Below are 27,800 nucleotides of genomic sequence, written 5' to 3'. Positions count from 1 at the left end.
TTCCTGACTACTGTGGCAATGTGATTATCAAAGGAGATACTACTGTCCACCTGTGTCCCAAGGTCTCTTATCACACTTTCGGTGTTAAGTAGACTATCGCCTATGTGGTAGTTCATGGGTACAGAGTTTTTACCAAAAGGGATGACAATGCACTTTTTGGCATTGTGCTTGAGGCCATGGCTTTTCACCAGGCATCTGTCTCAGTGAGGCCCTTTTGTAGGATGTCCACATTGTTAGGAGTTTTGATTATGGCTCCTAGTTTGCATTCATCTGTGAACTTTGTTAGCCAAAGACCTTCTGTGTTAAGCAAAATATATATATATATATATATATATATGGTAGCAGGATAAAGGTTGGTAAGACAAAAATAAGAATAAAATAAATTAAGTAATACCAAACCAACAGGCTAAAATCTAGGAACTTTAATAGATGTATCCAAAAGAGTGGTAATTGCTTACACAGTGACCACATCGCTTCATCAGACCACACCGCTGATGAAGCGGTGTAGTCACCGTGAAAGCGCTTACCACTCTTTTGGATACATCTATTAAAGTTCCTGGATTTTAGCCTGTTGGTTTGGTATTTCTTCATTTATTACCTTCTGTGTTAGCCTGTACTTCAGAGAAGTAGATACCAAACAGGAGAGGACCCAGGACTGAACCCTGTGGTACTCCACTTGTCACTGGTCTGAAGTTGGATTTAGAGTCTGCTACTTTCACAGTGTGGGTTCTGCCAGTGTGCCAGTTGGCAACTCATCTTGTGACACAGGGATTTATACCTAGTTTAGTGAGTTTATCTGTAATTCCGGAGTGGGGGTGGTGCTGAATGCCTTGACGAGCTCTAGACAGGCTGTGTGTACCACCTTACCCTAATCTACGGCTTTGGTGACAAAAAAAAATGTCATTTTACCACATTCTCTCCATAAATCACCAGTTCTGACAGTGATTAAGAAGGACCGAGCTAAAATTTGAGTCAAAATCAGGGACGTCGCTGAAAATCAGGGAAAGTTATAAGCTATATCCAAAACCCTACGGCTTCTGGGGTTCAATGATTAATTTCTACCACAGTCAGTACGGTGACGTTTTGGCCATGCATGATGGGTGGATAAAACAGCTTTAAAGTAAGACAACGTGTAAACAAAAACATTAAAGCAGCAATCAGGATTTGTTTGGGATGGAGACAAAGGGAAAATGGTGAGTGTGGGGGGAACCGCTGGACAGGCCAGGAGGGGAGTCATGGAATCTTTTGAGTTGGTCTATTTCTCCCAAAGTAGGCACTGTTCTGATATCGCGGAATACCCTGTGTCTACTACTGCCGTGAATGCATAAATAATGGATCCATCCATCCTCAAACCCTTTTCCCATTTTTGCACACAAAATCGGGGTTCGACATCTAGAGCCAAGGATTACACCACTAAAGTAGCTCATGCAAACCACACACTCGTTCTCGCATACACACTAACACCCAAAACCGATATATTGTCCAGCCCAACATATCATTACGTAAATCGACGCGCCAACACAGTGACGTCACGAATATTAATTTAGAATCATCAACGTTACTAGGGGGCGTTAACAGGGGCAGGGTTTACTACTGCGCATCTGTGGGGTACTACATGCACATTACGCCGGGGATTATTGGCAAGACTTGTTGGTCAGCTGATTATAGCTGCTACATTTCTTAAAAAAGTGTTTTGTTACTGTCGATATGAAAGGATATATTTTTATAAAAATTGTTCACCTTCCACTTTGTAAAAAGATATACGGTTAAACCAGTCTTGAGTCAGTCTCTCGTGTCTTGTTTGACAGTAAGTGGAAACAAGGTGGGTGTGTGAAGATAGTTCAGTGAATTGTGGTCGCCCCAGTGTTCTTGGCCCGGGCATTAGTACTACTAATTTTCAAGTCTTCTCATTTGAAGTAAAGTGCCTTATCGGATACATAATCCTACTGCAGATTGAACCACATGGCTGTGTAGCACAGAGGAAAAAAAAATAGTGTGTATGAAAAGGGGGGTGCCGACCCTGTACATCAAGCAACCGTTTCACAGAGGGAAGTCTGGGGATTTAAAGTGAAAATCTCTTCCTTCCTATTCCGACCTCGCGCCCGAGGATGAGTATCCAGATCCCACCGGGCCTTACGGAGTTGCTGCAGGGGTACACGGTAGAAGTGCTGCGGCAGAGGCCCCCAGACTTGGTTGAATTTGCCATCCAGTACTTTACCCGGCTCAAGGAAAGTAAGACCACCCAGGATGGCGCTGGGGGTGTCAGATCGCTTCTTCCGAGCTCAAAGGGAGTTAACTTCGGAGAACCCATGCAGACCGAATCCAACGGAGAAGATGAGGAAGATGATGACTCCGATTTTGAGCGTAAGTCTTTATTTCTAGCTTGGCTTATTAGTGTGAGAATGCGGAACATTCTGGGATCTGCAACTACAGACAATCCAGTTTCTTAGATTGGTGCAAAGCCTTGGTGCATTATTGATTGCATGTCTGAATGTCGTGGAGTTGTTTTTTTATTTATTTTTTCTTTGTCGGGGAGAGGAGATGGGGTGATATGTTGTTCGTATGATACTGGCTGGCAAGTTTGCTAGTCTTTTTCAACAGCCCGCTAAGAAAGTTGTCTCGTGTTTTTTGCTATGGAAAAAATCTGACACAAATTAATTAAAAAGCGTAGAATTTATCACTGCAATGGATGTTTGAAGTTTAAAACAGCATACTTCCCGGAGTAGGACTGTCCTGGTATCACTATAAAAGCATTTTGCTAGTGACGTGTTGAACTTCTCTAGGGCAACGTGCCATGATGTCAGTCGTAGACAGCTATGTGTAAGATAAGCTCTCGTTTTCATGCTGACTAGAGTTGTTTCTCTCTGTATGCGTGTGCGTTCCATATTCACAGATGATATAAAGTGCAGCCTCAATTATGCTATGATATCTGTTGTAATACCAGTTTTGTAGCGCTATCCATCGTGATAGGTTATCTTTTAAGTACAGTTTCACGATAAATAAGTGTATGCCGGTTGAGTGGCATGTCCCCGATTTAGTTATATTTGATTTAAGAGCATGCAAACAGCTGAGAAATCCCTCCTTCACATTGGTAGCTAAGTGATAGTTCATTTAATTTCTTGGTGCTCTCAGTTTCTTGTGGGAATTTCATATAAACACTAGCGATTTTTTAGCCATATCAGGAGTGTTGGAAGAATATTTAAGCACTGGACAGCTGCATTATTTGCACTTCACATTAACAAGTAATTTGTCTACCAAATAAGTTACATACTGTGTAACATGTTGAACTGTTTCCATTTACATATTATTTTTACTTTAACAGTTATATTTGCTTGGAAAACTATGGAAATCAGTGCTTTAGTTTTCAATAGCTGCAGCACCAGAATGCAGGAATGAAGTGAAAATGTGAAAGCAACACTTAAGATGTTTTGTTCAGGTGGTGTAGTTTGCAGAAGAACTTGAGATTCATGTGCTAGCATGCACATTTGTTAGTTTTTGAAATCATAAGAAATCTGACATGCTAATTGCATCTGCTATGGTATGGAAACTATTAGGAATTCACATGAGTGCTGCAGCTAACATTTGGGTGGAAGCCAGTGAACAGTTAAGAGAGATTTGTCGGTTAGAGACCTTGAAAGAGGTTCGTATACTGCATGGTCAAGTACAGGAACACTAAGTTGGGTAAAGTGCAACTCTTGTTTTTTTTTTTTTTTTCTTTACAATGAAGTAATTTGTAGGAAATGGGTTTTAGTCTTATTCTACCAACAGATTGTTGTCTTTTTAGGTAATGTATACCAAATAATGACACACCCAGCTACAGTTATTTTTTTTCTGGTTATATAATTACTTACAAGGTTGTACTATATCTAGGTTGGATAGCTGGCAAAGATGTGTATTTTGTCAAGATTCCCAATAAGTAGATTATAAAATGGTTAGGTTGGGATGAACCAGTAGTGAATTGGAATTTACACTTCCAAGAATTTCTGTGAACTTTTGTAATACTTCTACTCCTGACAAACTATAAAAATATAGATTTATATACCACTGCAGATACTTCATGTGAACACAGAGAGCATCAGTGCTACACTTTCTGTAAAGCATATTGGTAACTGGAAGGACTGTCTTATTAGTTTCCACCAAATTGTTTCATCAGGCTTACTACCCCATTTTAGAAAACAGTGAATGTTAGGAATATTCAATGTCCACACTGATCTTGGGAAGGAGGAATATTAATTCTAGATCAGTACTTCTTTGGACTGGCTGTACCAAATATGATTAGCTTGTTCAAGAGTAGTCAAACAAAGTATCATATCTGCTCATCTTAAATGAGATTCAAGTGCTTTATTACTAAAATTTTAACATAAAAGAGCATAACTCTTCGGAGCTGTTTTTTTTTCTAGAATATAGTCTATAATTTATGCAAGGCAGTTAACTGCACAGTCAGCCTTGGATAATACTTAGCACTGCACTTAAATGCTAATTACTAATGATGTGTTCATTATTTGCATAAAATAGCATCACACTGTTCAAAGGTTTTAACACTCAAGTCCTCTGTTGTTGCACCTGTACTCCATATGGCCAAGGGGATCTCCATGCTTAATCTTTATTTGTAAAGTATAGAAACCTGTCTGTTTGAATGTTCGTCTGGGATGTCACCAGATGAACTAAGCATTTATGGACACTTCAAGCAGTATATCCTAGAAAATTTTTAGTTTGAGAAAACATAGCCTGAGAAACATTTTCAGCTACGGTCCAGTTTTTATATCTAGTCAGCCAGTAGCTTTTTCTCCCATCAAAAGAGAGTGAAAAGTTGCATGAAGTATGTAACATTGCATTTTAAGATGTACAGGTCCGATACCTTGTATCTGTGTGGAAATTCTACCCGTCTTATTTTTTCCTGGTGTCACCCCAAAAGAGTTAACTGTGTGACGTATGTAACTGTGTCAGTAGGGTAATTTCTAATTGTTCTTGCAAATCTAGGAACAAATATTTTAATTAAGCTGTGTGAAAGAAATAAGTAATACATAATTATGTAATGAGAACTTACAATAATCAGAAGTGCGCAAGCCAGTTGGACACACCATTCGATGTGCCTGTTGTAAGTTGAAAGTGACCCACAGAAAAAGTCTGGCACTCACATAAACAATGCTTTATAATGCTCTGCAGGCATTCTGTCATATAGTGAATCTGACTATGAACAGCAGTATTTTGCATAGAATATTTACTTTGTATGCCATGGCAAATGACCTATTGCACATTGCTTGTCAATTTATAATACAGTGGCATGCTTTTGAAAGTTCTGAACATGGAAATGTAAGGTAAATAAATCTTCTGGGGAATAGAAGCAGCATCCAAGAGGTGTCGGCATGTACACACCCAGCACATGAGCAGTACATTGCTCAAGCAACCACTTTAGTACTCTTCCATGCCTTGTATTAAGTCTTACTATACACTGACACTATTTTGAAAAAGTAAACCTTTTTTTTAAATATTGTCATTGTACAATAGCAGTAATTTGCAGTTGGTTGTGGGTAAAGTAGAAATTACGCACAGATGACCATGAGTTCTTGCTAAATTAACCCCCTTAGATTAACATAATTGTATAATTTCTTTGTATTAATCCCATGATTGTTCTAATCTTCTAATTGCTATAAGAGGCCAAGCAACACGTTTACTTCCTACTAAACTACATCAGAAATCATTGTGAACTTTATAAATTATAAGTTCACTAGATATCTGAAGATCAATTGTAGATGTAAATTGTTGAAATGTAATGTTCACTGTCCCTGTAGCGGATAACGTCAGTGCTAACATATGTAACCTGTATAATTATCTTTATAATAAGAGTACAACTAACTTAAGCAAACATACCCATCTTTCCTTTTGCAAAAGTACTGCCTTATTGTTGTACTTTTTCTGCTGAGCAGATTTTTTGCATAAAGTGTCCTGAGATGGCTTTATGCTATTAGTTGCACATTTATATACAGTTTAACTGTAATTTTAGTTAGTTATTGGATTTTTTTTTTTAGTAGCATGGTTGCATAAGTTTCAGATCATGAGCCATATGTACCGTTATTGCAAGTAGACAAAGTACAATACGATATCTGCATAGTTTAAAATTCTACTTAAGCTATGGGTCTCGTGTATGGCAAGGATTACTATAGGTCTTGTATAGCTACAACATGGAAAACCTGAAGTATGGTAAAGATTTGTACTCTCGCAAGTCCTTGGCAATTTAGCAGTATGAAGTATATTGTCTAGTAAAATGGAATGCAGGTTTGCATGGAAGAGAGGACATTGAATAAACATGCATCTGACTTTACAGATGTTATTTGATGAAGATATATGTAAGAATGCCTTGTAGATTAGGTAGTGAATCCAGTCCTTGTTAGTAATTGTATCCCATCCTTAATTAACCTGGAGGACCTTTACCCATATCCCAGTATATCCAGAGGTCTCTTTCCTTCATTGGAGATTCACATTTAGTGTTAGTCTTCACATTTTTGATAGCGTAGAGGTATTTCGTTATTACATGGAACAACTGTGGTGTTCCGAACACATTCTTGTAATTTGTAAGAGTTGTTGACTGACATCACTTCCTAATTACCCTGCTTAGCTGCTGCCTCTGAATACGTTTGTGTGTAAACTTGACCACACAGTTGTTATGAATCCATTGATGCTTTGGCATGTGCCATAGATTGTTTTATTGAAGCAAGAAGTTGGAAGTCTGAGCTCTTCAAAAGTGCTCTGTGCACATTGTTATTGTAAGTGGGGGTGGGTGAAATGGGATTTTCATGGCCCTTGCTCACCACCTTTCTTTTTACCTTCTTTCAGAATTTGCATTCTTTGACACAATGTTCATGTGGCGTTATTCAGACATATGTTGTTGATCAAAATGCGGTTAGTGGTGGTTGAGTATTTTGTGGAAAACTGTTATTAGGTTGAAGGAGGGGAGGGGGTATAGTTGATCGGGATGAGGTTTGATGAGAAGAAGCCTCAGGGTCATCGGAGTAGTAGATCTGTCTTGATAGGACTCTGGCTGTTGGAATAAACAGAACTGACACTGCCAAGATTAGGACAGCTGTTCATTTTTGGATTGTCCTTCTTGCTCCTTTGGCTCTTTTTTTTCCTTCCTAGTACCACATATTGTTTTTTCTGTCTTTTTAAAGATCATGTTCTTAACTTAAGGTGTTTCTTACATATGACTTTGTTCCTTCTGCAGTCTTTGCATAGTGCCAGTGTGTCGGTCAAATTACAACCTCTTTACTGATGGGCACTCATGACAGTTAAGTGTTTCATCTTTAGGGAGTTTAACAACTCTCTGAATTGTCTTTCCTCACAGATTTTTTAAACAAAACAAAAAAAGTGCAGACCAAGGGACAAATACTCCATTGCTAAAAATATATAAATAACTGAAATAATGTAGCAGGAAAAACACAGTCACAAAGTCCTCCAGTAGTAAAAAACAATCCAGGATATTTATGGTAACAAAAGGTAAGCGCTTTCGAGTTAAGCTTCATCAGACCAAATACAAAAAGCTAAAATGCACTCCATTTAAACAGACAGTAATAAAGCATCACCCAATCATAAAAGTACATCAATTAAAGTAAAACAGTTAAAGCTGAAAGACCACATTTCCTGCTAATACTGCACAAGCAAAGAATGCAAAAATATAAATGTAAAAATATAAATGGAAATAAAAACATAAAACTATATATGTATAATAAGTATAAATATATACACGTGTGAACATATATATATATATATATATATAAATATATATAAATATATATGTATATATACACTGCACTGTTAATGTTTTCATGTGCAACAGTAAAAAATTAATAAATGTCTTCAACATCAATGATCAATCAAAGAAGTTTTTGAGACCAGTCATTAATTTGAATCAGGTGGTTTTAAGGGACTCAAAACAGTTTTTGTTAGACCTCTATGAATGTACTAGATGTATCATTGATGTTGAAGAAGTTACCTTTGTAACCTTTGATGTACAGTCCCTGTTCACCATGATTCCTAATGAGTTAGGGATCCAGTATATACATGAATATCTTCTGCTTCATGGTGATTATACTTCAGCACAGGTTGATCTTATTTGCTATTTTTTAGAGATTGTCCTTGAAATTAATGTCTTCACTTTTGATGGTGAAATGTATTTACAGAAGCATGGTGTAGCCATGGGCACTTCATGTACCAATAGCTATGCCAATATGTTTCTTGCGCACTGGGAGAATACCACCTTGTTTGTTCCTGAGGGCTTTAGGGAGCATGTCCTATTCTGTCGACGTTTTGTCGATGATTTGTTTTTGTTATGGAGAGTCTTGTTGGATGGCGTAGTGGATTTTCATGAGACCATGAATGGTCTGACCAGCTGTTTGAAGTTTACATTTAACTGGTCATTTACTCGTATTGAGTTTTTAGATCTCTATATTGGGAAATTACATGATCATACTATTAATACTGGTGTCCATCGTAAGACCTGCCATAGGAATGCCTTTTTGTTTAGGTCTAGTATGCACCCCGGTTATATTTTTCGGAAAGGACAAGGAATGAGGGCTTCCAGATTAAATCCCACTATGGATGGTTTTGTGGAAGAGTTGGGCAATTTAGAGAAGTTATTAGCCAGGGGGTATAGCCTTGGCGAGATTAATAGACACTGGTCTAATATAGATCAGTTAAGGTATACCACAGCATGTCCGTATTTTGGAACAGTATGTGAGGCAAGTGCAATTAGTGGTAAAGAACCCAGTGTGGGTTTAAGTGAAACTAGGATCCCTCTTTTTTTTTTTTTTTTTTTTTTTTTTTTTTATAGTAGTGATTACAGAGATATCACAAGTTTATTTGTACTGCACTGGCCTATTTTACCGGTAGATGACGATATAGGTAAGATTGTAGGTGATAAACCTAGGTTTCGATTTAAGAGCAGGAAAAATTTGAAGAGGCTACTTTGCCATAACAGTGGTTCAAGTACCATGGCTTCTACCCCTGGTTTTACCACGCCATGTGGTGACTGTAATTTTTGTTCCTTTATTAACACCTCTGATACTTTTTATCATCCAGATCTGTGTAGAGAATACACTTTTCATGCTCATGCCAATTGCATGACTCCCCATATTGTTTATTTAGCAGAGTGCATTGCCTGCAGCTCCTTCTATGTTGGTAAGACGAACAGGATGAGGGAGCACATACCACATTATAAGGGGTTCCATACACAACGCACTCTCTAAACATGTCTTGTGACTGGGAGACTCCCTTACATTTAACTTTAGGGTCATTGAGACCATTTCTCCCAGTTTTAGGGAAGGTGACATTATTACACACACAAAACATAGGGAGACTTGGGATTATCACCCTTCGTGCAGATAGAGGGAGAGGTCTGAACGAGAGGGCTTCTATTAAGCCCTTATTAAAGAAAAGAAGACTCCAGAAGTAAATGGAAAATAGTACTGGTTATTTATTTATTTGTTTTTTACTGTTGCACATGAGAACATTAACAGTGCAGTGTATATATTTATATTTATATATACGTGTGTGTGTGTGTGTGTGTATATATATATATATATATAATGTGTGTTCACACGTATATATTTATACTTATTATACATATATATTGTTTTATGTTTTTATTTCCATTTATATTTTTTACATTTATATTTTTTGCATTCTTTGCTTGTGCAGTATTTGCAGGAAATGTGGTTTTTCAGCTTTAACTGTTTTACTTTAATTGATGTGCATTTTAATTGATGTACTTTTATGATTGGTTGATGCTTTATTACTATGTGTTTAAATGGAGTGCATTTTAGCTTTTTGTATTTGGTCTGGTGAAGATTAACTGCAAAAGCGCTTACCTTTTGTTTATCCTGGATTGTTTTTTACTACTGGAGGACTTTGTGAATGTGTTTGTCCTGCCTTGATGTCTGCATTTTCCTTTTGGAGTATTTTGTTTACTGGAAGAATCGATGATTGTGCCTGATTGTGCCTCATTGCTACAGCAGCTGCATTTCTGTGCTTTGCTTCTGCCTGGTTCATCCGTTGCTTACTTGCTACATTATTACTGATTTTTTAAAGTTATTTAATGTCTCGAAGATTGCCTCACAGCAAGAGGTTCTCCGGTTCGGTTCTCGGCTGGGGTGCCTTCTGTGCGGAGTCTGCATGTCCTCCCTGTGGTCACGTGGGTTTCCTCCGGGTGCTCTGGTTTCCTCCCACATCCCAAAGACATGCAGTAGGTGGATTGGACACACTCTAAATTGGCCCTAGGTGTGAGTGTGCATGTGTGTGCCTTCTGTAGAAGGTTGGGCGCCAGACTAGCAACTCGACACTGTAAAACTCCACTGCCAATCATGAGCGGACAGATGATCTGCTGTGGCGTCCCCTAACCGGGAAAAAGCCGAAAGAAGAAGAAAAATGTCTCAAAGATTGCAGTGGCTGGAATAAGGGTCATGTGCCTCAACTGCTAAATCTTCTCATTGTAGACCTCTTAAAAGTTTTCATAATGCACATGAAAGTTCTTCACAGAATATGGAAGTTGTGTTGAGCAGAATAATCCAAGGCTGTGGATTACAGAGTATAAAACTAAATGGTTGCTAATGTCAGAAAAGCCCTTGCTCAAGGTACAGAGACAACTTCTGATATACCTGAGTTAATTTTCTCACATGGGCCTGTCTCTTCCATGTATCCAGCATACCCCTGTCCTCGCATGGGCCCATCTCTTCTGTGATATCCAGCATACCCCTGTCCTATCAAAAATTGACTGTGGTAGGGATGGGAGCAGTCTGTGAGAAAAATGGTGACACAATTCTTGGCGCAGGTATCAAACAATTGTAGGTAGTTTAGAGTTGTCTAAAAAGGGTGGAGAGTGAAACTGTCATCGTTAGTTTTTTCATTGATAACACTGTTTTTTTTTTATCATTTTTTTTATATAGCATCTTTTAATTTTCCACAGATTTTTTTTTTTTTCTTTCTTACTTGGGCATACCTCTTCCAGTAGTGCAGCTGTTTACCTCTTGATGGTCTTTGGTTTTTCAGGGAGCTTTTTTTTTTACTTTGTATCCATTTTTTAACCTCCTTAAATGCTAAACATTTTCAGAATGTTTGTCTCCAGAATTCTAAGACTTTCGGCTTTTACCGGTTAGCGGTCGCCACAGCGGAACTCCGGTTCTCTCATGATTGGCAGTGAATTTTTACGGTGCTGAGTTGCCAGCCCGATGCCCAACCTTTAACGAAAGCACGCCCATTCATGCTTTCACCTACCTGCATGTCTTTAATGTCACTCGACCATGGGGAGTACATGCAGACTCAACACAGAAGGTGCTCCAGCCAAGAATCGAACGGGAGAACCTCTTGCTGTGAGGCAACAACGCCTTGTCTCCAGAATACTGACTGGAATTGACAGGGTTTTTTTTTTAATATAAAACTTTGTCTATCTAAAATGATTAGTCATATATTCTTGAAGATTTCAGTGAATGTTACTGGCTTAATTTTTGTCTACAAAATGCCCTTAGACTGGGCTGCTACCCTCAGAGGTAAAGGAGTAACTGCATCTTCAGTTTTAATGGGGAAAATCCATTTTTTTGTAAAGTGCAGAGACTGCCAGTCACTTCTGTAGAGAAGTGCGTACTGATTCACACCAACTTTTTATATTTTATTTATTTATTTATTTATTGACATTTGATTACCCGGAAAATATGACTGGATAGAAGCCCATTTTCAGACAAGGCATGGGGGAAAAGTTCCAAATTATTACAAAACATTTTAAGAACAATAATTTTACAATCTTCTAAAATAAAACAAACATTCGCAGTTTAAATAATTATAACAAAGTAGAAACAATATAAAAGCACTTGTTAAGAATCGATACAAATTATATGACAATCATTTAATCATTTGATATTTATAAACAGTTTGTACAGAAATTAAAGGTAAGTTAGTCTAATATAAGCAGGAATTGCAATATTAAGTCGGAGAAAAACAGGCTTATGGTATATTTAGAGAGAAAGGGAAGAGAATTTGATAGATGTAGGGCAGTACGTAAGGAAGGGAGAGTAAGGAGGTATAAAGAAGTTCATATTTAGAGATGTAGTTTATCCTAGTTTTGAGCAAGAATAGAGCTAGAATTTAGCTAGGAAGTCTTTCAGAGTGGCTTTGAAAGATGGGAAGGAGGGTACTGACCCAATGAATACAGGTAAGGAGTTCCAGGCCTTAGCAACTTTGTACGAGTACAGACAGTGCCCAGCAGATTTGCTAGGTTTGTAGACAGACATGAGTTTTTGTCACTGGATTACAATGACAGACTGGGAACTTAGTTGTTTAGAATGTTTGTTTTTTAGTGCTGGTCAGGCAAATGGGTGCTGGATAATTTTATGGGTGGTAAGAAGCTGTGGATATGTTAATTGGTGAGGCAATTCTAACCAGTTTGATGCTGATTTAAGGTTTATGTTTTAATAGCGTTTGTCTATTTTACTGTGAGGAGAACTGAAAGATGCACATTTGTTTTGAGCAGACTGTTTTATAAATGTTGCACTCTTAATTTATGAAGGTCATTATGTGGCCTTAATTTCACACTAATGTCAAATGACAATATCCCTGCACTACTTCAGAATATTTTTATGAAATTTACAGGTCAAGACCCCCTGATACCACTGTTTTGCTTTGCATGCCCTAATAACTTTTAGGGAAAGCAGACAACAGAATGTCAAATATATGAATGCCTGTGGTAACAAGTAAAATGTGTATTTTGCTGTACCGCAAAACTTTCAACAAATTCCCCTTTCAGGCCCCACCATGGTACAGCACTAAAGAAGCCTAAATTGGTTAGAACTACCCTATCAACTAACATACACAGCTTCTTATCATCTATAGCATTTATCTGCCAGATAATTGTATTCTACACTACTACTGTATGTTTCCATTTGGTCATTACACTCTTGTGACCAAAAACTTGTCTCTGTCCACAGACATATCAAATCTGTATCCATTAGGTCAGTAACCTCCCTTCAGTCCTTTAAAGCCATTTTGAAAAACTTCCTGTCCAAAACTTGGCTCTGGTCTTGCTCATCCCCAGGATAAACTGTATCCCTAAATATTGCAGGGCTAGCCACCCAGTGGTGTAAACCTTGGCTGTAGATGATTGTCACTATTGAAATGACACCCCAACCCTATTTGCGAATAGGGGGGCTGTGGATGGATGGCTGAAGTAACTGCTCATATCTTGCATCTCTCTTTCTCTTCCATCCTCATTCACTTTCTTATTTAATTAATTTCTCTCCCCGACTCATTTTTTCTGTCACTTCATATTGCAATTTCTGTTTGCATTATACTAATTTGTTTAATTTTTTTTATAAACCTGCTAACTTTTCTCTAAATAATAAATCATTATTATGTAAGATGTATCTGTTCTTGACATGTTTTCAAATTATGTCTAATATGCTATAACTATTTAAACGGTAGATGTTTTGTATTATTTTTGAAAAAGGTAACATTCTTGCTCTTAAAATGCTTTTGTAATACTTTGGAGCTTTTTCTTCCTTGGCCTCTGCTAAAATGTGCACCTGGACTTTCCTGGTAATCAAAATGTGAATGAATGAATAAAATGGCAGAAAATGCCACATTTTCTTAGGAAATAGTATTGTTTTTTTTTGGTTTTCATTTCATGAGAACACGCCAATGATGTGATTCAAATACATGCCGAGTTGTTGATCAGAAAAAGTGCAATTTATAAATTTTTGTGAACAAAGTGTTTTTTTTTCCCCCCAAGAGTACTTAAACGGCTATGAGTGGTACTGCCAGAAGTTTTACAAAGGACCATTTCTCTGCAAATATAAGAAGCACTACACAAAATGTGTCGGAGTAATATAGCTTGACCTTTTGCTACAAAATGCACTTAGGTTGTTTCAACTGAAAAGACACACACACAACTTGTTTACCACATGAGTCTAGACTGGGTGGTCATGTGTCCTGTGGGGAAAAATGCATGAAGTCAGGAACAATATAGAAGTTCTTTTTTACTTATGATAACTCATTAAAAAAGTATTGTAGGCCATTATTGTACTTGGTACATTGAACTATGCAACATATCGCCCTCCGTGGGAACTTCGTATTAATGCAAAGTGTTAGGCAAAAGAAGCTTTATTTCAAATGCATTTACTGCCACAGACAGACTGTGACATACTATGGTGCAGATTCCATAAGGCGGGTTCTTGGTGCAAGTGACTTATAGTGTAAATATGTCCTGATTCTGAAAGACTTGTTCTTTTTTGATGAAATGTATAGGAATTTTACTTCTAATGATGAGCATGCTACATGCTGAAGAAACCTCTCAAAACACTTCCATTGGAAACAGTGTATGATATATTATGTTAGACTGTGGCAGTGTACTCCTTTAACTGTTCAGATGTAGTGCCTGTCTTCAGAAGGATGTGCATCACTCTCTGTTTTGAGTTTTCATTACCAAGCTTTCAAGGATATGAATGACTTTACAAATGTCAAATCTAACCCCTATCTCATTAGCTGGTCAAATGTTTGGCACATTAACTATGACATGCTACAAATTTTATAGTAAAAAAATGGTCAAATATAGACTACGTTTACTTCCAATATAATGACAATTCAATAAAGAAGTATTCTGTACCATTATTTTTACTCAGGTTAACAGCTGTTGAGTGTGGCATCCTCAGTGAAAACCATGTGCAATCCAAAATGTCAGACTAACAGTAAAGACATATGAACTAAAGACAATGGAATTCATGTTAGAAAAGGTGTACCTCTGTCTGCCTTTCAGTTTTCATTATGAAACTTTCAGGTAATAAACATCGATGTCCTTCTGTGCAATGCTCCCAAGACTGCTACTCTAATCTCAACTCTTCTAAAACAACACACCTTTGAATTTGACCCCACAGTTTTAGTCTTTTTGAATAAAAAAAATAGTAGCCACTGCATGTTATACCTAGAAACATACATATTTTTACTGGTGAAATATATTGGGTACTGAAAACAAGAAAACGCGAACTTAGAAACACCAACAAGTAGAATTTATTAACAATAAAAGCAGCAGACAAACCTTTCGGGTATAACTAGAGAATACGTATTTTATTGACGGCTGGATATTTTTATGTACTACAGTCAATGTAATGTTTGTAGGATAATGTGTCTTTAAATTGCTATTGAGCTGTGTCATGTAATTATGTATAACGTTTTATAAATTGAACATGTTTGCAGTTATGCTTTTTATGCACTCAAGAATGGTAGTTGTACCCTAAAGCTTTGCCTACTGCATTTATTGTTAATAAATTCTACTTGTTGGTGTTTCCAAGTTTGTGTTTTCTTTTTCCAGTTCTCATCTGTACTCGGACTTGGTTTATTGCTTTGCTGGTATATTTTTGCCTTCTGAAATTTATAGGATTTTTATTACTTATCTAATGAGAACTCTATAAAAGAAAGTATTATAGGCAATTAGTTTGTTTAGTATATTAAGCAGGCATTCAAAATGACACTCCTTTGGAAAATGTGTATAATGCAACATGCTAGACTGAAGCAATAAGCACTTCTGAACATACTGATGCATGCCAATATCTTAACTCCATTAGGAAACTTGCAGGGAGTTAGAACAGGATGATTGGTTACAAAACCACACACGATTTTTGTCATGCTATTAAAATTTTCAAAATGAAAACTAATAGTTTTTTTTTTTCTGGTAAAATATGGAAGAATTTTATTTGTAATGTAGTGGTATCTCAGTAGAGAACTTTTGCTCTATTTAAGTGCTTGTAACCAAGCACTGTATGAAATAAGAGCCAAAGATGCATTATAGCACATAGCAGCGATAGGACTAAAAATACAAAATATAACTGTATGGTGTTAAAACTGGTAATGCTGAGTATAACTGTATGGTGTTAAAACTGGTAATGCTGAGTGAACCGGTGAGTAATGGCAGTAATCAAACCAGTTAAAGGTTGGTGGTGGTGGAAACCGCAGCAAGTGTGATTGGGCCCCTTGAAATGTAAATAGTTAAATGCTAATTTAGAAAAGATACATCTTCAATCCTTGCTTAAAACTATGAAGAGATGAGAAAGCTCTAGGACAAGAAGGTGGCAGATTGCACAAGCAGAGTCTCTTGATAGTTCCAGGTGGTACAAGGGAACTGCCATCAACCACTAGGAGGCAGAGTGGGAAAACAGCTCTGTAAGGTATTTGGGACTAAAGCCATTTGTAGTTAAGTAGACTAAAATGAGAGCATTGTATATGTTTCTTAACAGGCAGGAGTTCAGATCCCCCAAAATCAGTGTAATGTATTAGAACTGAGACCCCACTAAGTGTCTGGGTGGTGGTAGTCTACACTAACTGGAAGCAATCAAGTTCTGTATCTGGTAGCCCCTGGTATAAGTAGTCAAGAAGGGCAAGGACTAGTACAGCCTGTAGTAGGATAATCAGAGGGTGGAATTGTATGCTTGATTAGGTTGATACTCGAAATGTGGAAACAAGAGGACTTGACGATGGCTGAAATCTGGTTCTTGAGTGTTAGGTTGTCATCCTTAGTCAGGATCATGCACTGTTGTCAGAAGGAGCAAATTGTCTTCAAGGACATATTGTAAGTCATTGTTATACTGTGCTTACAATGCAGTTCAGTACTATGCCAACAGTAAAAGTTGAGAGTACTACAAATGTCAGACTGCCAGTAAAAACATTTTATATCAAAATATTTAATATTGAACTTTTGTCCTCCTTTAACATTTCATTATGGAACTTGAGTAGTTGCAAAAATGTGATCTATTACAGAATGCATACAAGGACTTCTGTCTGACCCACAGGAAATTCAGTTACATCTGTGATAAATGTAAGATGTACACCTTAGCTGAAAGAAAGTTGTATTGAAGCCAATGATATTGTATTCCACAAGCAAAATGTGAAATATATGTAGAATTTTTATTTTAGATAAAATAACTTAGTAGGCATACATTCTGGATATTAGTTAAGCCAGGCCTTTTGAGCAAAGGTTAAATAGCTCTGAGGGAGTAACAGTAAAGTGCTAGACTATGGCATCTAAAACCTTCTGAGATGCTGGATGTATACAAGATGTCACATGTCCGTTCTGTGAGGGAATTCACAAAACGTAGTTCAGAAAATTTTAGTCAGATTTTTTGGGTGGAAAATACACTGTAGGTACTCATTCATCCCAAAGACTTTGCTGCTTTTTCATCTTGATTTACATGGCAGCACATGTATTGTAAAATCCACATGGATTGACTACAAAAAAGCATTTGATAGTATCCCTCATTCATGGATAAAAGAATGCTTAAAATGTATAAGATACACCCCATACAGACTGTTACACTGACCATGAAACAGTGGCGTACCATTTTGCAACTGAGCCATGATAAAGGACACATTGTTATCCCAGGGATAAAAAATTCAAAAGGGGGGGGCATTTCAGAGAGATTCTCTGTCACCGTTACTATTCTGCCTTGCCCTTAATCCATTAAGATATTTACTCAGCTTAGGCCATGGCTATAATCTAGCTCCTAGAAAACTACAAAGTGTAAAGATCTCTCACCTTCTCTTTGTCGATGATTTAAAACTGTATAGCTCATCAGGTGATGAACTGAAAGCACAATTGCAAGTTGTCAAAACTTTTTCAGATGATCTAAGAATGTCATTTGGTCTTGATTAAATGTGCAAAAGCAACCTTTTAAAGCAGGAAAACTGCAACGTCAGGAAAATATCAGTTTGGGACAAGAATGTGATATTAAAGAACTTGAGCAAGGAGGAGTGTATAAATATTTGGGAGCAAGGAGGAGTGTATAAATATTTGGGAATTGATGAAGGATCAACAGTGAAACACAAACAAATGCGAATAAAACTTAGTAAGGAATACTTCAGAAGGCTTAAATGAATCCTGAAAACAGCACTGACATCTAGGAACAAAATCCATGCTGTAAACCAATTTGCTCTTCCTGTCCTAAATTACAGTTTTGGAGTGAATTGACTGGCCCCAGAATGTGTTTGATTGGAAAGGAAAACAAGAGGGATGCTTCATGCTCACCAAATGATTTATAAAAAAAACACTGCAAGATTATATATTCGCTGTTCTGAAGGTGGGGTGGGCCTCCTTGGAATTGATTATATGTATAGATCTGTAATTGTGGGACTCCACACATACCTGCTGACCTCACAAGACCCAAACATAGTGAAAGTTTTGAAACATGAGAATAAATCTAAGATGACTTCTCTGCTTAATCTAGCAGAAGCTTATCGATGTCAAGCAGGAATGGAAATCAAACCAGAAGTATATAAAAATCAGGCAACAACTGAATGTGCCAGCAAACAAAATCCTTATGATTCCTTTAGCTAGACTTTTACATGAGAAAAAAAATATAATGGTTTCTCAAATCACTCTGGACTCAACACCAGTACCACCCTGTCCTTTCAGATACCGGTGTGGGGTTTGCCAAAAGGAGATCCTCTGTTGGGTGGATCAGTCGTTTCACCAACTCCTACTCTGTCTGTAACACTGGATGCCTCAATTGAAGTTACACATGGGAGTGTTCCAGGAATTGTCCAAACTTTGGGAAACTTCTGAAGTAGATCTGTTTGCCTCCATTCGTAACAAATAAAGAAATTCTTCTCAAGGACTCCTTGCACAGAATTCCTTGAGAGATGGATGCCTTTTTCATTCCCACTAATGGAATGTTCCTTTCCACCCTTTCTTTTGATAACCAGGTTACTTCTAAAGATTCAGAAGGTCTATATAAAGAAGATACTGGCAACTTCCTTTTAGCCCAGGCAGCACTGGTTCTCCCTTCTTGTGAAAATGGCTTCCTCTTAGGATGGACTTGTTCACTCAAGACAGTGGCTCTGTGAACCGCCTTCAGCTTCTTGGCTGGATGATAGAATTGTTATACCTTTTAGCTATTTTCTTTTCTGAGGATCTGCAGCATTAATTAAAGGAGCCTCAAGACAGTGGCTCTGTGAACCGCCTTCAGCTTCTTCAGCTTATTGGCTGGATGATAGAATTGTTATACCTTTTAGCTATTTTCTTTTCTGAGGATCTGCAGCATTAATTAAAGGAGCCTAAGAAACCTGCTACTAGAAAATCATATATGGCGAAGTGAAAAAAAGATTTTTAGTTGGTGCTAAAGCAAGAACCAAGATCTTTAAGGGCTCAGATACCTTTAGTTCTACAGTACTATGTGAGCTGTTATCCGCTCCCTTTTTCTGTTCTATCAAGATTCACCTTTCATCCTTCTCTGGTTGTCTACCCATGGACCCTCCACTTTTTACCTTACCTTAAAGTGAATTGGTTCTTAAAAGGGGTATTGCATATCTGTTTATCTAGAAGACAGGTTGCTCCTTCTTGGGATATTAATTTTGTACTAGCGACACTTGTACTTTTTCCTTTTGAACCTAATCATGAGGCTGGTTCCGAGTTCTTCTCTTGGAAAACAGTGTTACTCTTTGTTCTGACTTCAAGAAGATTATCTCATGTTAAAAGCGCTAATGGTGATTCACCTCTTACATCTTTCACAAAGATAAGCCAGTCCTTGCCTTATGCCTAAAGTGGTTTCAGACTTTACATTGAGTCACGCAGTTCATCTCCCTGCTTTCTTTTCAGAACTAAAAAATAAGGGCTAGAGAATGTTTTGGCCGGCTAACATCTAGCTGTATTCAACTGGACGTATAAGAGAATTTAAGTGCCTTTATCTGCACTTTTTTTCAAATAATACAGTATCTAAATTGATTTAACTGTGTTGCATGATAATATTAACTGAACTGGAAGTTTTGACTCTGCTCTTCAGTTAGTGCTGCTTGAATTTTATTATTTGTAGTAATTGCAGGTGTGGGGATAGCCACATTCTTTGATTTCCTGTCCTTGCTCTTTAAGTGGTACAGTTTGACATATTTTCTGCTTAAAAACCTCAGCTTTGGCCGGCTAACTTCTAGCTGTATTCAACTGGACGTATAAGAGAATTTGTGCCTTTATCTGCACTTTTTTTCAAATAATACAGTATCTAAATTGATTTAACTGTGTTGCATGATTATTAACTGAACTGGAAGTTTTGACTCTGCTCTTCAGTTAGTTGTGCTTGAATTTTATTATTTGTAGTAATTGCAGGTGTGGGGGTAGCCACATTCTTTGATTTCCTGTCCTTGCCTATTTAAGTGGTACAGTTTGAAATATTTTCTGCTTAAAAATCTCAGCTTTGACCGGCTAACATCTAGCTGTATTCAACTGGACGTATAAGAGAATTTAAGTACCTTTATCTGCACTTTTTTTCAAATAATACAGTATCTAAATTGATTTAACTGTGTTGAGCCAGCCAATACAGCTGACATAAAATTCTTATCATGGAAAACAGCTCTGCTCCTAGCAATAACTTCAGCAAGAAGAGTCTGAGTTACAGGCATTAATGGCTGTGGAACCTTTTATTATCTTCCATCCGGACGGGGTTTCTCTAAGGACAAACCCAACATTTATGCCTAAGGTAGTGTCCAGTGTGGCTCTTATCCAAACCATTCATTTGCCTACTTTTTATCCAAAACCGCAAAATAAAGGGGAGAGACTCATGCATTCTTTGGACATACACAGACAGCTACGCTTCTGCTTGGACAAAACTAAAGCTTTCAGAAAGACTGAGCAACTTTTAGTGGCATATAGGTTCATAGCCTAGTATGAACCTATATGCCCTAGGGCATTTATAAGCCTAGCCAGAATGTGTTTGGCTTTCGCCACCCATTTTAAATTTATTTTGCTGTGCCCTTTTTCGAGGTTAGTATACTGTGCCTCTGTCTAACAGTGACACAGAAGTGATACCCGGGGTAAACCTACGATCTCCCATCCACTCATCAAGATTCCTCTTGAAGAGAGTCAATGAGGGACTCTGGAATAAAATCCCAGTCCAGGTTAGGCAGAGTGAAGGGAGCCTCTGGGTTATGAATCTGTCCCTCCAGCATGTCTTATTTATTTCAGTGCTGAGGTTCAAGTCTCTCGAGCGCGTAGCTCGATGGGATTTGGATTTTCTGAGGTGCAGCATGTCTATTAATTCCGGGTTGGACATGGCTTTATACGTCAGGCACAGATCGCCTCTGAACAGGCGGTATGCCACTGAGTAGAGCTGGAGTTTCTTTAACCGGGCAGCATATGGCATCTGTTTGAGCCCTTTGATCATCTTGGTGAGGTACTTTTGGGGTCTTTCCAGTTGCTGCAGGTGTCTGGTAAGGTACATCCCAAAAGGGGCATTGTACTCAATTATGGGCCTGATGAGGGATGAGTAAAGAGGCTCGATGACCTCCCTGATCTAGATGTGAATCCCTTCATGATTAGGTGGGCTATATAAAATGTTTTTCTAACCACTTTGGCCACGTGGTTGTCAAATAAGAGATTGCTATCAACTTGGGTCCCCAGGTCCCTAATTACTTCTTCTGTACTTAATGGATTACCACCTATGTGGTAATTTGTGGGCACTTTGTTTTTGCCAAAGGGGATGACTATACACTTTTTGGCGTTTAGCTTGAGGCCATGGCTCTGGCACCAGTTGTCTGTTTCTATGAGGCCCTTTTGGAGGATGCTTGTGTCGGCTGGAGAGTCGATTATGGCGCCCAGTTTGCAGTCATCTGCGAACTTGGTCAGCCACAGTCCTTCCATGTTGGCCTGTACTTCCGAGAAATATATACCGAACAAGGGAGGCCCCAGGACTGAGCCTTGTGGGACACCACTTGTAACTGGTTTGGAGTCTGACATGGCTCCAGCAATTCTAACCATGTGGGTTCTGTCCTTGAGCCAGTTTGCAATCCATCCAGTGACATAGGGGTTTATATTTAAGCTGGTGAACTTATCTATAATGCCCGAGTGGGGTATTGTATCGAAGGCTTTTGCGAGGTCCAGGTAGGCTGTGTGGACCACCTTCCCCTCGTCAATGGCCTTGGTGACCTGTTTCAAAGAAATCAACCAGGTTTAAGAGGCAGGATCTGCCCTTAACAAAGCCCGAACTGGGTAGTTTCCAGTGTCTGTAGGTTCTCAATATCTTTATTTATGAGGTCCATGATGATCCTTTCCATAGCTTTGCAGACCAAGCTAGTCAGGCTTATGGGGCGATAGTTTCCAGGATCCATTGAGGCACCACCTTTATGGAGAGGGACCACTGTTGCTGTACGCCACTCTTTGGGCATATATCCTGTAGTAAGGCTGAGATTGAACAGTAGTTTTATGTTTGGGTTTAGCTCTTCTTGGAGTTCATGTAGGACGCAGCCCGGGACACCGTCTGGTCCCATTGATGCTGTGTTTTTTGCTTTGGAGAGGGCGGCTCTTACCTGAGCATCTGAGATGTCAGGGGGGCAGCACTCTGCTGGGATAGATATCTGCCCTTTTGGTGGGGAGGGGGGGAGAAGTTTGCGCTGAACCTGTCAGCTAGGATGTTGGCAATGTCTGTGGGTTCGGTGTATTTTTTGTCATTTTGGACTAATTCTGAGCATATCTGGGAATTACCACCCAGGTTCCTAACATAACTAAAGAAAGCCTTGTGATTATCCTTAGTGTCCTGTGCAATTTTTCTCTCAAAGCTGGCCTTAGACAATTTCATGAGTGCTCGTAGTTTTTTGCAAATACTGATCAGTGATGCCTTCCCTTTTTGGGATTTTGCTCTATCATTTAGTAGCTTCCTCCTTCTATTGTATAGTTTGTTTATGGCTGGGGTCCACCAGACAGGACGTCTGCCTTTGGAGGATTGGGTCTTGGTTTTATTTGGGATCGCATGATCCATGCATTCCTGAAGATGATCAGGTCCAGTATGTTTTCCCCTCTTGTGGGAGTGGTAACAAGTTGTTCCATAGCATTTGAGTTTATAAATTCTAGGAACCTTTAGGCTAGGGTGTTGGAGCTAGAGTAATGCTCCCAGTCTATGTTTGGGTAGCTGAAGTCGCCCAATATAATGGTGTTTGGAGAGACCTTTATATTTTCCAGTGTTCTCAGGAAGGCCGAGTGGGGTTCCTGGGTTTGGGAGGGTGGTCTGTAGCAGGCTATAAACTGGAAGGCAGTTTTACCCACTGTTAGTTGCACATGGATAGTCTCTGATGCTTCGTGCTTTGCCACCAACCTGGAGGTGTGGGTATCTTTGATGAATATCGATACTCCCCCTCCTTTTGTGGTTCGGTCCAAGTTTTGGGGCCGAAAAGCATGGTATGAGTTATAACCTGGTAGTGCTGGGGTGCTATCGGGAGCCCTGAACCAGGTTTCTGTTACTGCACAGATATCGATGCTCTCCATGCTAAGGAGAGTTTCGAGTGCGTGCATCTTGAGGTTTAGACTTCTGGCGTTGAGTAGCATTACTCTTAGTTTCTTATCCCTTGTGATATCTATGGAGGTGGGTTTGTCTTTTGAGCCTTGCCTAAAAAAGGCACTATGGGGGTAGCAAGAGCCTTTGCCAATATCCGAAAGCCCAGGGGTGACAGGTGCAAGCCGTCCCTAGTGAAGCATCGTGGCTTGTCGAGCATATCATCCCAAGCTGACAGGCATTGGATCCCCTTTGAATGACACCAGTACTTAAGCCAATTGTTGAAATTGATCATCTTGTCTTCATATTGTGGCATTATTCTTGGTGAGGGTAAGATGCTACTCAAGGTCAGGGTCATACCGGCCTGGGCTACATATTCAGAGAGCTCCTCTATGCCTCTTTTCATGTAGTCCAGGGAGGTACGTCTCAGGTCATTCACACCAGCATGGACAATGACGGAGTCATATTTGTACTTGTCTTGGAGTGACCTGAGTGCTTGTGTTATGTGGCGGATCCTAGCGCCCGACAGGCTGCTCACTGTGACCCTCTCCTTGTTCAGCCTGGTGAGCGGGACGTCAGTGTGCCTGACGATAGTCACCTATTACAAGTGTATCAGGTGTGTTGTGTAGTCTTAAGGGCTGTGACTGTTTGGCACACTGGCTTTGTGAGAGATGTGTTGCACGTGTTTTGTTTTGGGGTAGCGGTTGCTTGGGTGTCTGCTTTGGAGGTCTCTGCTGCTTAGGCAGATCTTTATTTAGAGCCTCCGAGTATGTTTTTGTGTGATTATGTGTTTGGTTTGCTGTCGTGGTAGGTCTATGTGAGACTGAAATTGTAGTGAGTGTGGTTTCCTTCTCCTCCTGACTGGTTATGCCAGTACTGAGTTGAGAGAGCTTAGCCTCCAGTTTGGCTTTATGGTTGCATCTCTCACATGTGTTGGAATTTGTTGGGAGGAGGAGAGGGTTGTCTGTGTACATTAGGCAGTTGTAACATTGCCTCAAGATTCCCAGATTCACCAGCTGGACCGGAGAGGAGATTGGCAACTGACCTTTGGACATGCTAGAATAATATTGGGAATTCCTTTATAATTGAAAACAAGGGCCAGTGGGGAGTGAGGGTGTAGTGCTTTTAATTTTTCGTGCTGACTTGTATAATTGCTTTAGTGAGCAAGTGCCAGGTAACTTAAATGCAATGTGTTACAGGTAACTTAAATGCAAAAACGACAAACAGTAACTTTCTTTCAAGTGAGACAAGGAAATAAGTACAGTAAGCAATGCAGATATCACTAGTGATCCACAGAAGCACTGTGAAGCCGCGTATTAGGTGGAATTAGCGTTCCAGGGAAATAACAAGCAAACAAACAACAAGCATATAAACAAAGCTAGATTCAGCAGGCCTGGATCTAGTCTATGCTACAGCAAACAAGGTGTACCAATTTCAGTAAGATACAGTTCAAATATTCAGGCACTATAAACCTGTAACCAGAAATTCCCAGCTCAGAAGGGCAGAGTCCAGCCTCTTCTCCCACAAGAGTGCAGACCACGAACCTTCTTAATGTAAAATAACTGGCCTGAAGCCCAAGTGCTTAAACCAGAACTAATACACTTTAAGAATAACCGACACTGGGCTCTCAATCAGCAGTTCCCAACTTAGAAGGATGAAAGCTACCTGTCCTGCCACCACAGTGCATGCCACAAACCTTCCTAATGTAAAACAACTGGTCTGAAGCCCAAGTGCTTAATCCAAAAGACTTAGAATGATAGCTACACTTTAATCAAGTTACTACCAAGCAGTAATAAATACAATTGAATACTTTAGAGAATGCCTGGATTAGTGCTCAAGTTACACAAACAAAGCTAGATCCAGCAGGCCTGAATCCAGTCTATGCCACAGCAAACAAGGCGCACCAACTTCAGTAAGAAGCAGTTCAGATATGCATGCACTATAAGCCTTTAACCAGAAATTCCCAGCTCAGAAGGGCAGAGTCCAGCCTCTCCTCCCACAAGAGTGCAGACCACGAACCCTCTTAATGTAAAATAACTGGCCTGAAAGCCCAAGTGCTTAAACCAGAATTAATACACTTTTAGAATAACAGACACTGAGCCCTCAATCAGCAGTTCCCAACCTAGAAGGATGTAAGCTACCTGTTCTGCCACTACAGTGCAGACCACAAACCCTCTCAGTGCAAAACAACTGGTCCAAAGCCCAAGTGGTTAAACCAAAAGGCTTAGAATGAGTTACACCAAGCAGTAATAAATACAATTGAGTACTTTTAAGATGATGCAAAAGTAAAATAAAGTAGGTAGAAACACAAGTACAGTAAAAGCAGATCAAATTTTTTTTTTCTGAACAAGTGCAGAGATCAAAGAAACGGATTTGAGTGCTGAAACTAGAAAACTGGCTAGTTATAAGAAAAAAAAAAAACTAAGCTAGAAGGCTTCCCTCCAACACAGAAGGGCTTGGGGGCTCAAGAGCCTACAAATAGTCTATACCGCTTAACAGGAAAGGCAGGAAACAAGCTTAAATTTTTTTTCTGTTTCCCAGATGCTCTCTTTGTACACAGTAAGAGTGCCTGAAATCAGAATATGATCTCACTGCACTCAGTTGAGTGAGCAAATGAGATGGGCCCAGAAGGAGTATCCAAACACAAATTTACAAGAGGGGCGGGCAGTTTCAAGGCCACTAAGATTAACACAAGATAACACCAAAACAAAAACAGGGAGGGTGGGTGAGACTAACTGAAGAGCAGAGTCAAAACTTCCAGTTCAGGTAATATTCCTGCAACACAGTTAAAATCAATTTTAAATACTGTGTTTTTTGAAAAAAAAGTGCAGATAAAGGTACTTAAATTCTCTTATACGTTCAGTTGAATACAGCTAGTTCTTAGCCTTTCCTTGTGATCCTGCAGCAGCTTAAAAACCTCAGCTTTGGCCGGCTATCTCAAAGTAGACTATTTCAAAATGGATAGGACACTGCATTCGTTTCTGCTATTCACAACATGGTAAATCAGTGCCTAAGGGCATTAGACCACATTCTGCCAGGGCAGCAGCCTTCCTCAGAGGAGTACCAACCAAGGATATTTTGGAGGCTGCAACTTGGACTTCAGTGCACACTTTTACTAAGCACTACCACTTGCCTCTTTACTCTACTCTAAATCCAGAGCAGGCTTTGCCACTGCAGTCTTGCAGGGCCTTATAACAACTCCTAATTCTATTTAGACCCAGCCACCCAACCTCAGCTTTGGGATTCAACCCAAGTGTAATGACTGCAACAGTGAAACACGATGAACATAGTACAGCTGTGTACCTACCATAAATGTAGATGTTCGAGTGTATTCACTGTTGCAGTCCAGGTTACCCACCCACCATCCCCCTTTCTTTGCTGGGACGTATCCGTACTTTTTTATCCTGTATAACCTATGTGGTGTATTTGCTTGTAGATGAAGGTATTGTTTATTTTAGTGCATGCTTTTATTAGCAATGTTTTTTAGCCTACCCTTTTGGGGGCACCTGACATCTGGGGCAAGAAAAACTGAAGAAAATGGCGTCGGCTACATCTTTTATACCCCCTGGCGCACTGACGTCAGGGAAGAGGCGACAGCAACCGACACCGGACCAAGACTTTGGAATTCAGGCCGACTGCGGGTAGCCTGCCAGCAGGATAACCCAAGTGTAATGACTGCAACAGTGAATACACTCGAACATCTACATTTATGGTAGGTACACAACTGTACTTTTCCTCGTTGTCGCCTCACAGCAAGACGTTGTCCCGTTCGATTCTCAGCTAGAGCGTCTTCTGTGTGGAGGCATGCGTGAATGGGTGTGCCTTCGTTGAAGGTTGTGCGTCAGGGCTGCTAACTCTGCACGTAAAACTCCACTACCAAACATTAGCGGACCGGAGTTCCGCTGTGGCGACCCCTGACCGGGATAAGCCGAAAGACACAACAACAACACAACTGTACATTTCCTCTGTTGATCAGGATTTACCCTTCTCTACCTATGAGGATTCTGATGCAGAGGACTCTATTCCCTCTGCTTCCCCTCCAGAGAATTTCTCTTTTAGTGAAACATTGCATACTCTTAGGGAGCATTATCGCTGGGAAAGCCAGGATTACGGAGTCTAAAAAGAGGCTTAGGGATTTCTTACTCCTGCCCCAATACAGGCCTTGAGCTATTCCCCTGTACTGGACATTGTTGATGATGCCTTTTCAGACTGTAGCTTGGCCCCTGACTCTTTACCTCCTGCTCCCTGAAAACTTGATAGATATTACAGGTTCCTGACTCTTAAAAAGTTCCTTTTTAAAAATCCTACTGCGGATCCTGAGACCATTTTACAGGGACCCAAGGGCATTAAGGCTGCTACTGCCAAAAATCCTACCCCTTCTGATGGAGATTCCAGGGCGCTGGATAGATGGGGTAAGAAGGTATACACTTCTGCAACCTTGCCCATTATGGCCTTAAACTGCCAGTTTCGTATGTATCAGCAGCATACTATTTGATTGCTTAAACAGAAAATGATGATTCCTGACTA

At 39.4% G+C, this 27,800-nt stretch overlaps 1 protein-coding gene across 1 annotated transcript in view; it reads left to right on the top strand.

Annotated features, from left to right (window-relative positions):
- Nucleotides 1-1,585: 1,585 nt before the first annotated feature.
- PRKAR2A (protein kinase cAMP-dependent type II regulatory subunit alpha) overlaps nucleotides 1,586-27,800 on the top strand; it is a 1,557,926-nt gene continuing 1,531,711 nt past the window's right edge. Inside the window, exon 1 of the mRNA XM_044078589.1 lies at nucleotides 1,586-2,364. Coding sequence (XP_043934524.1) covers nucleotides 2,109-2,364 — 256 coding nt within the window. The 5' untranslated portion in view covers nucleotides 1,586-2,108. The remainder of the gene's footprint in view (nucleotides 2,365-27,800) is intronic.

The sequence above is a fragment of the Protopterus annectens genome, chromosome 7.part1 (genome assembly GCF_019279795.1).
Source record: "Protopterus annectens isolate FY-2018-M chromosome 7.part1, PAN1.0, whole genome shotgun sequence".
Classification (NCBI taxonomy): domain Eukaryota; kingdom Metazoa; phylum Chordata; order Ceratodontiformes; family Protopteridae; genus Protopterus; species Protopterus annectens.
The sequence above is the reverse complement of the archived record's forward strand: the minus strand, read 5'-3'. Positions and strand labels throughout refer to the sequence as shown.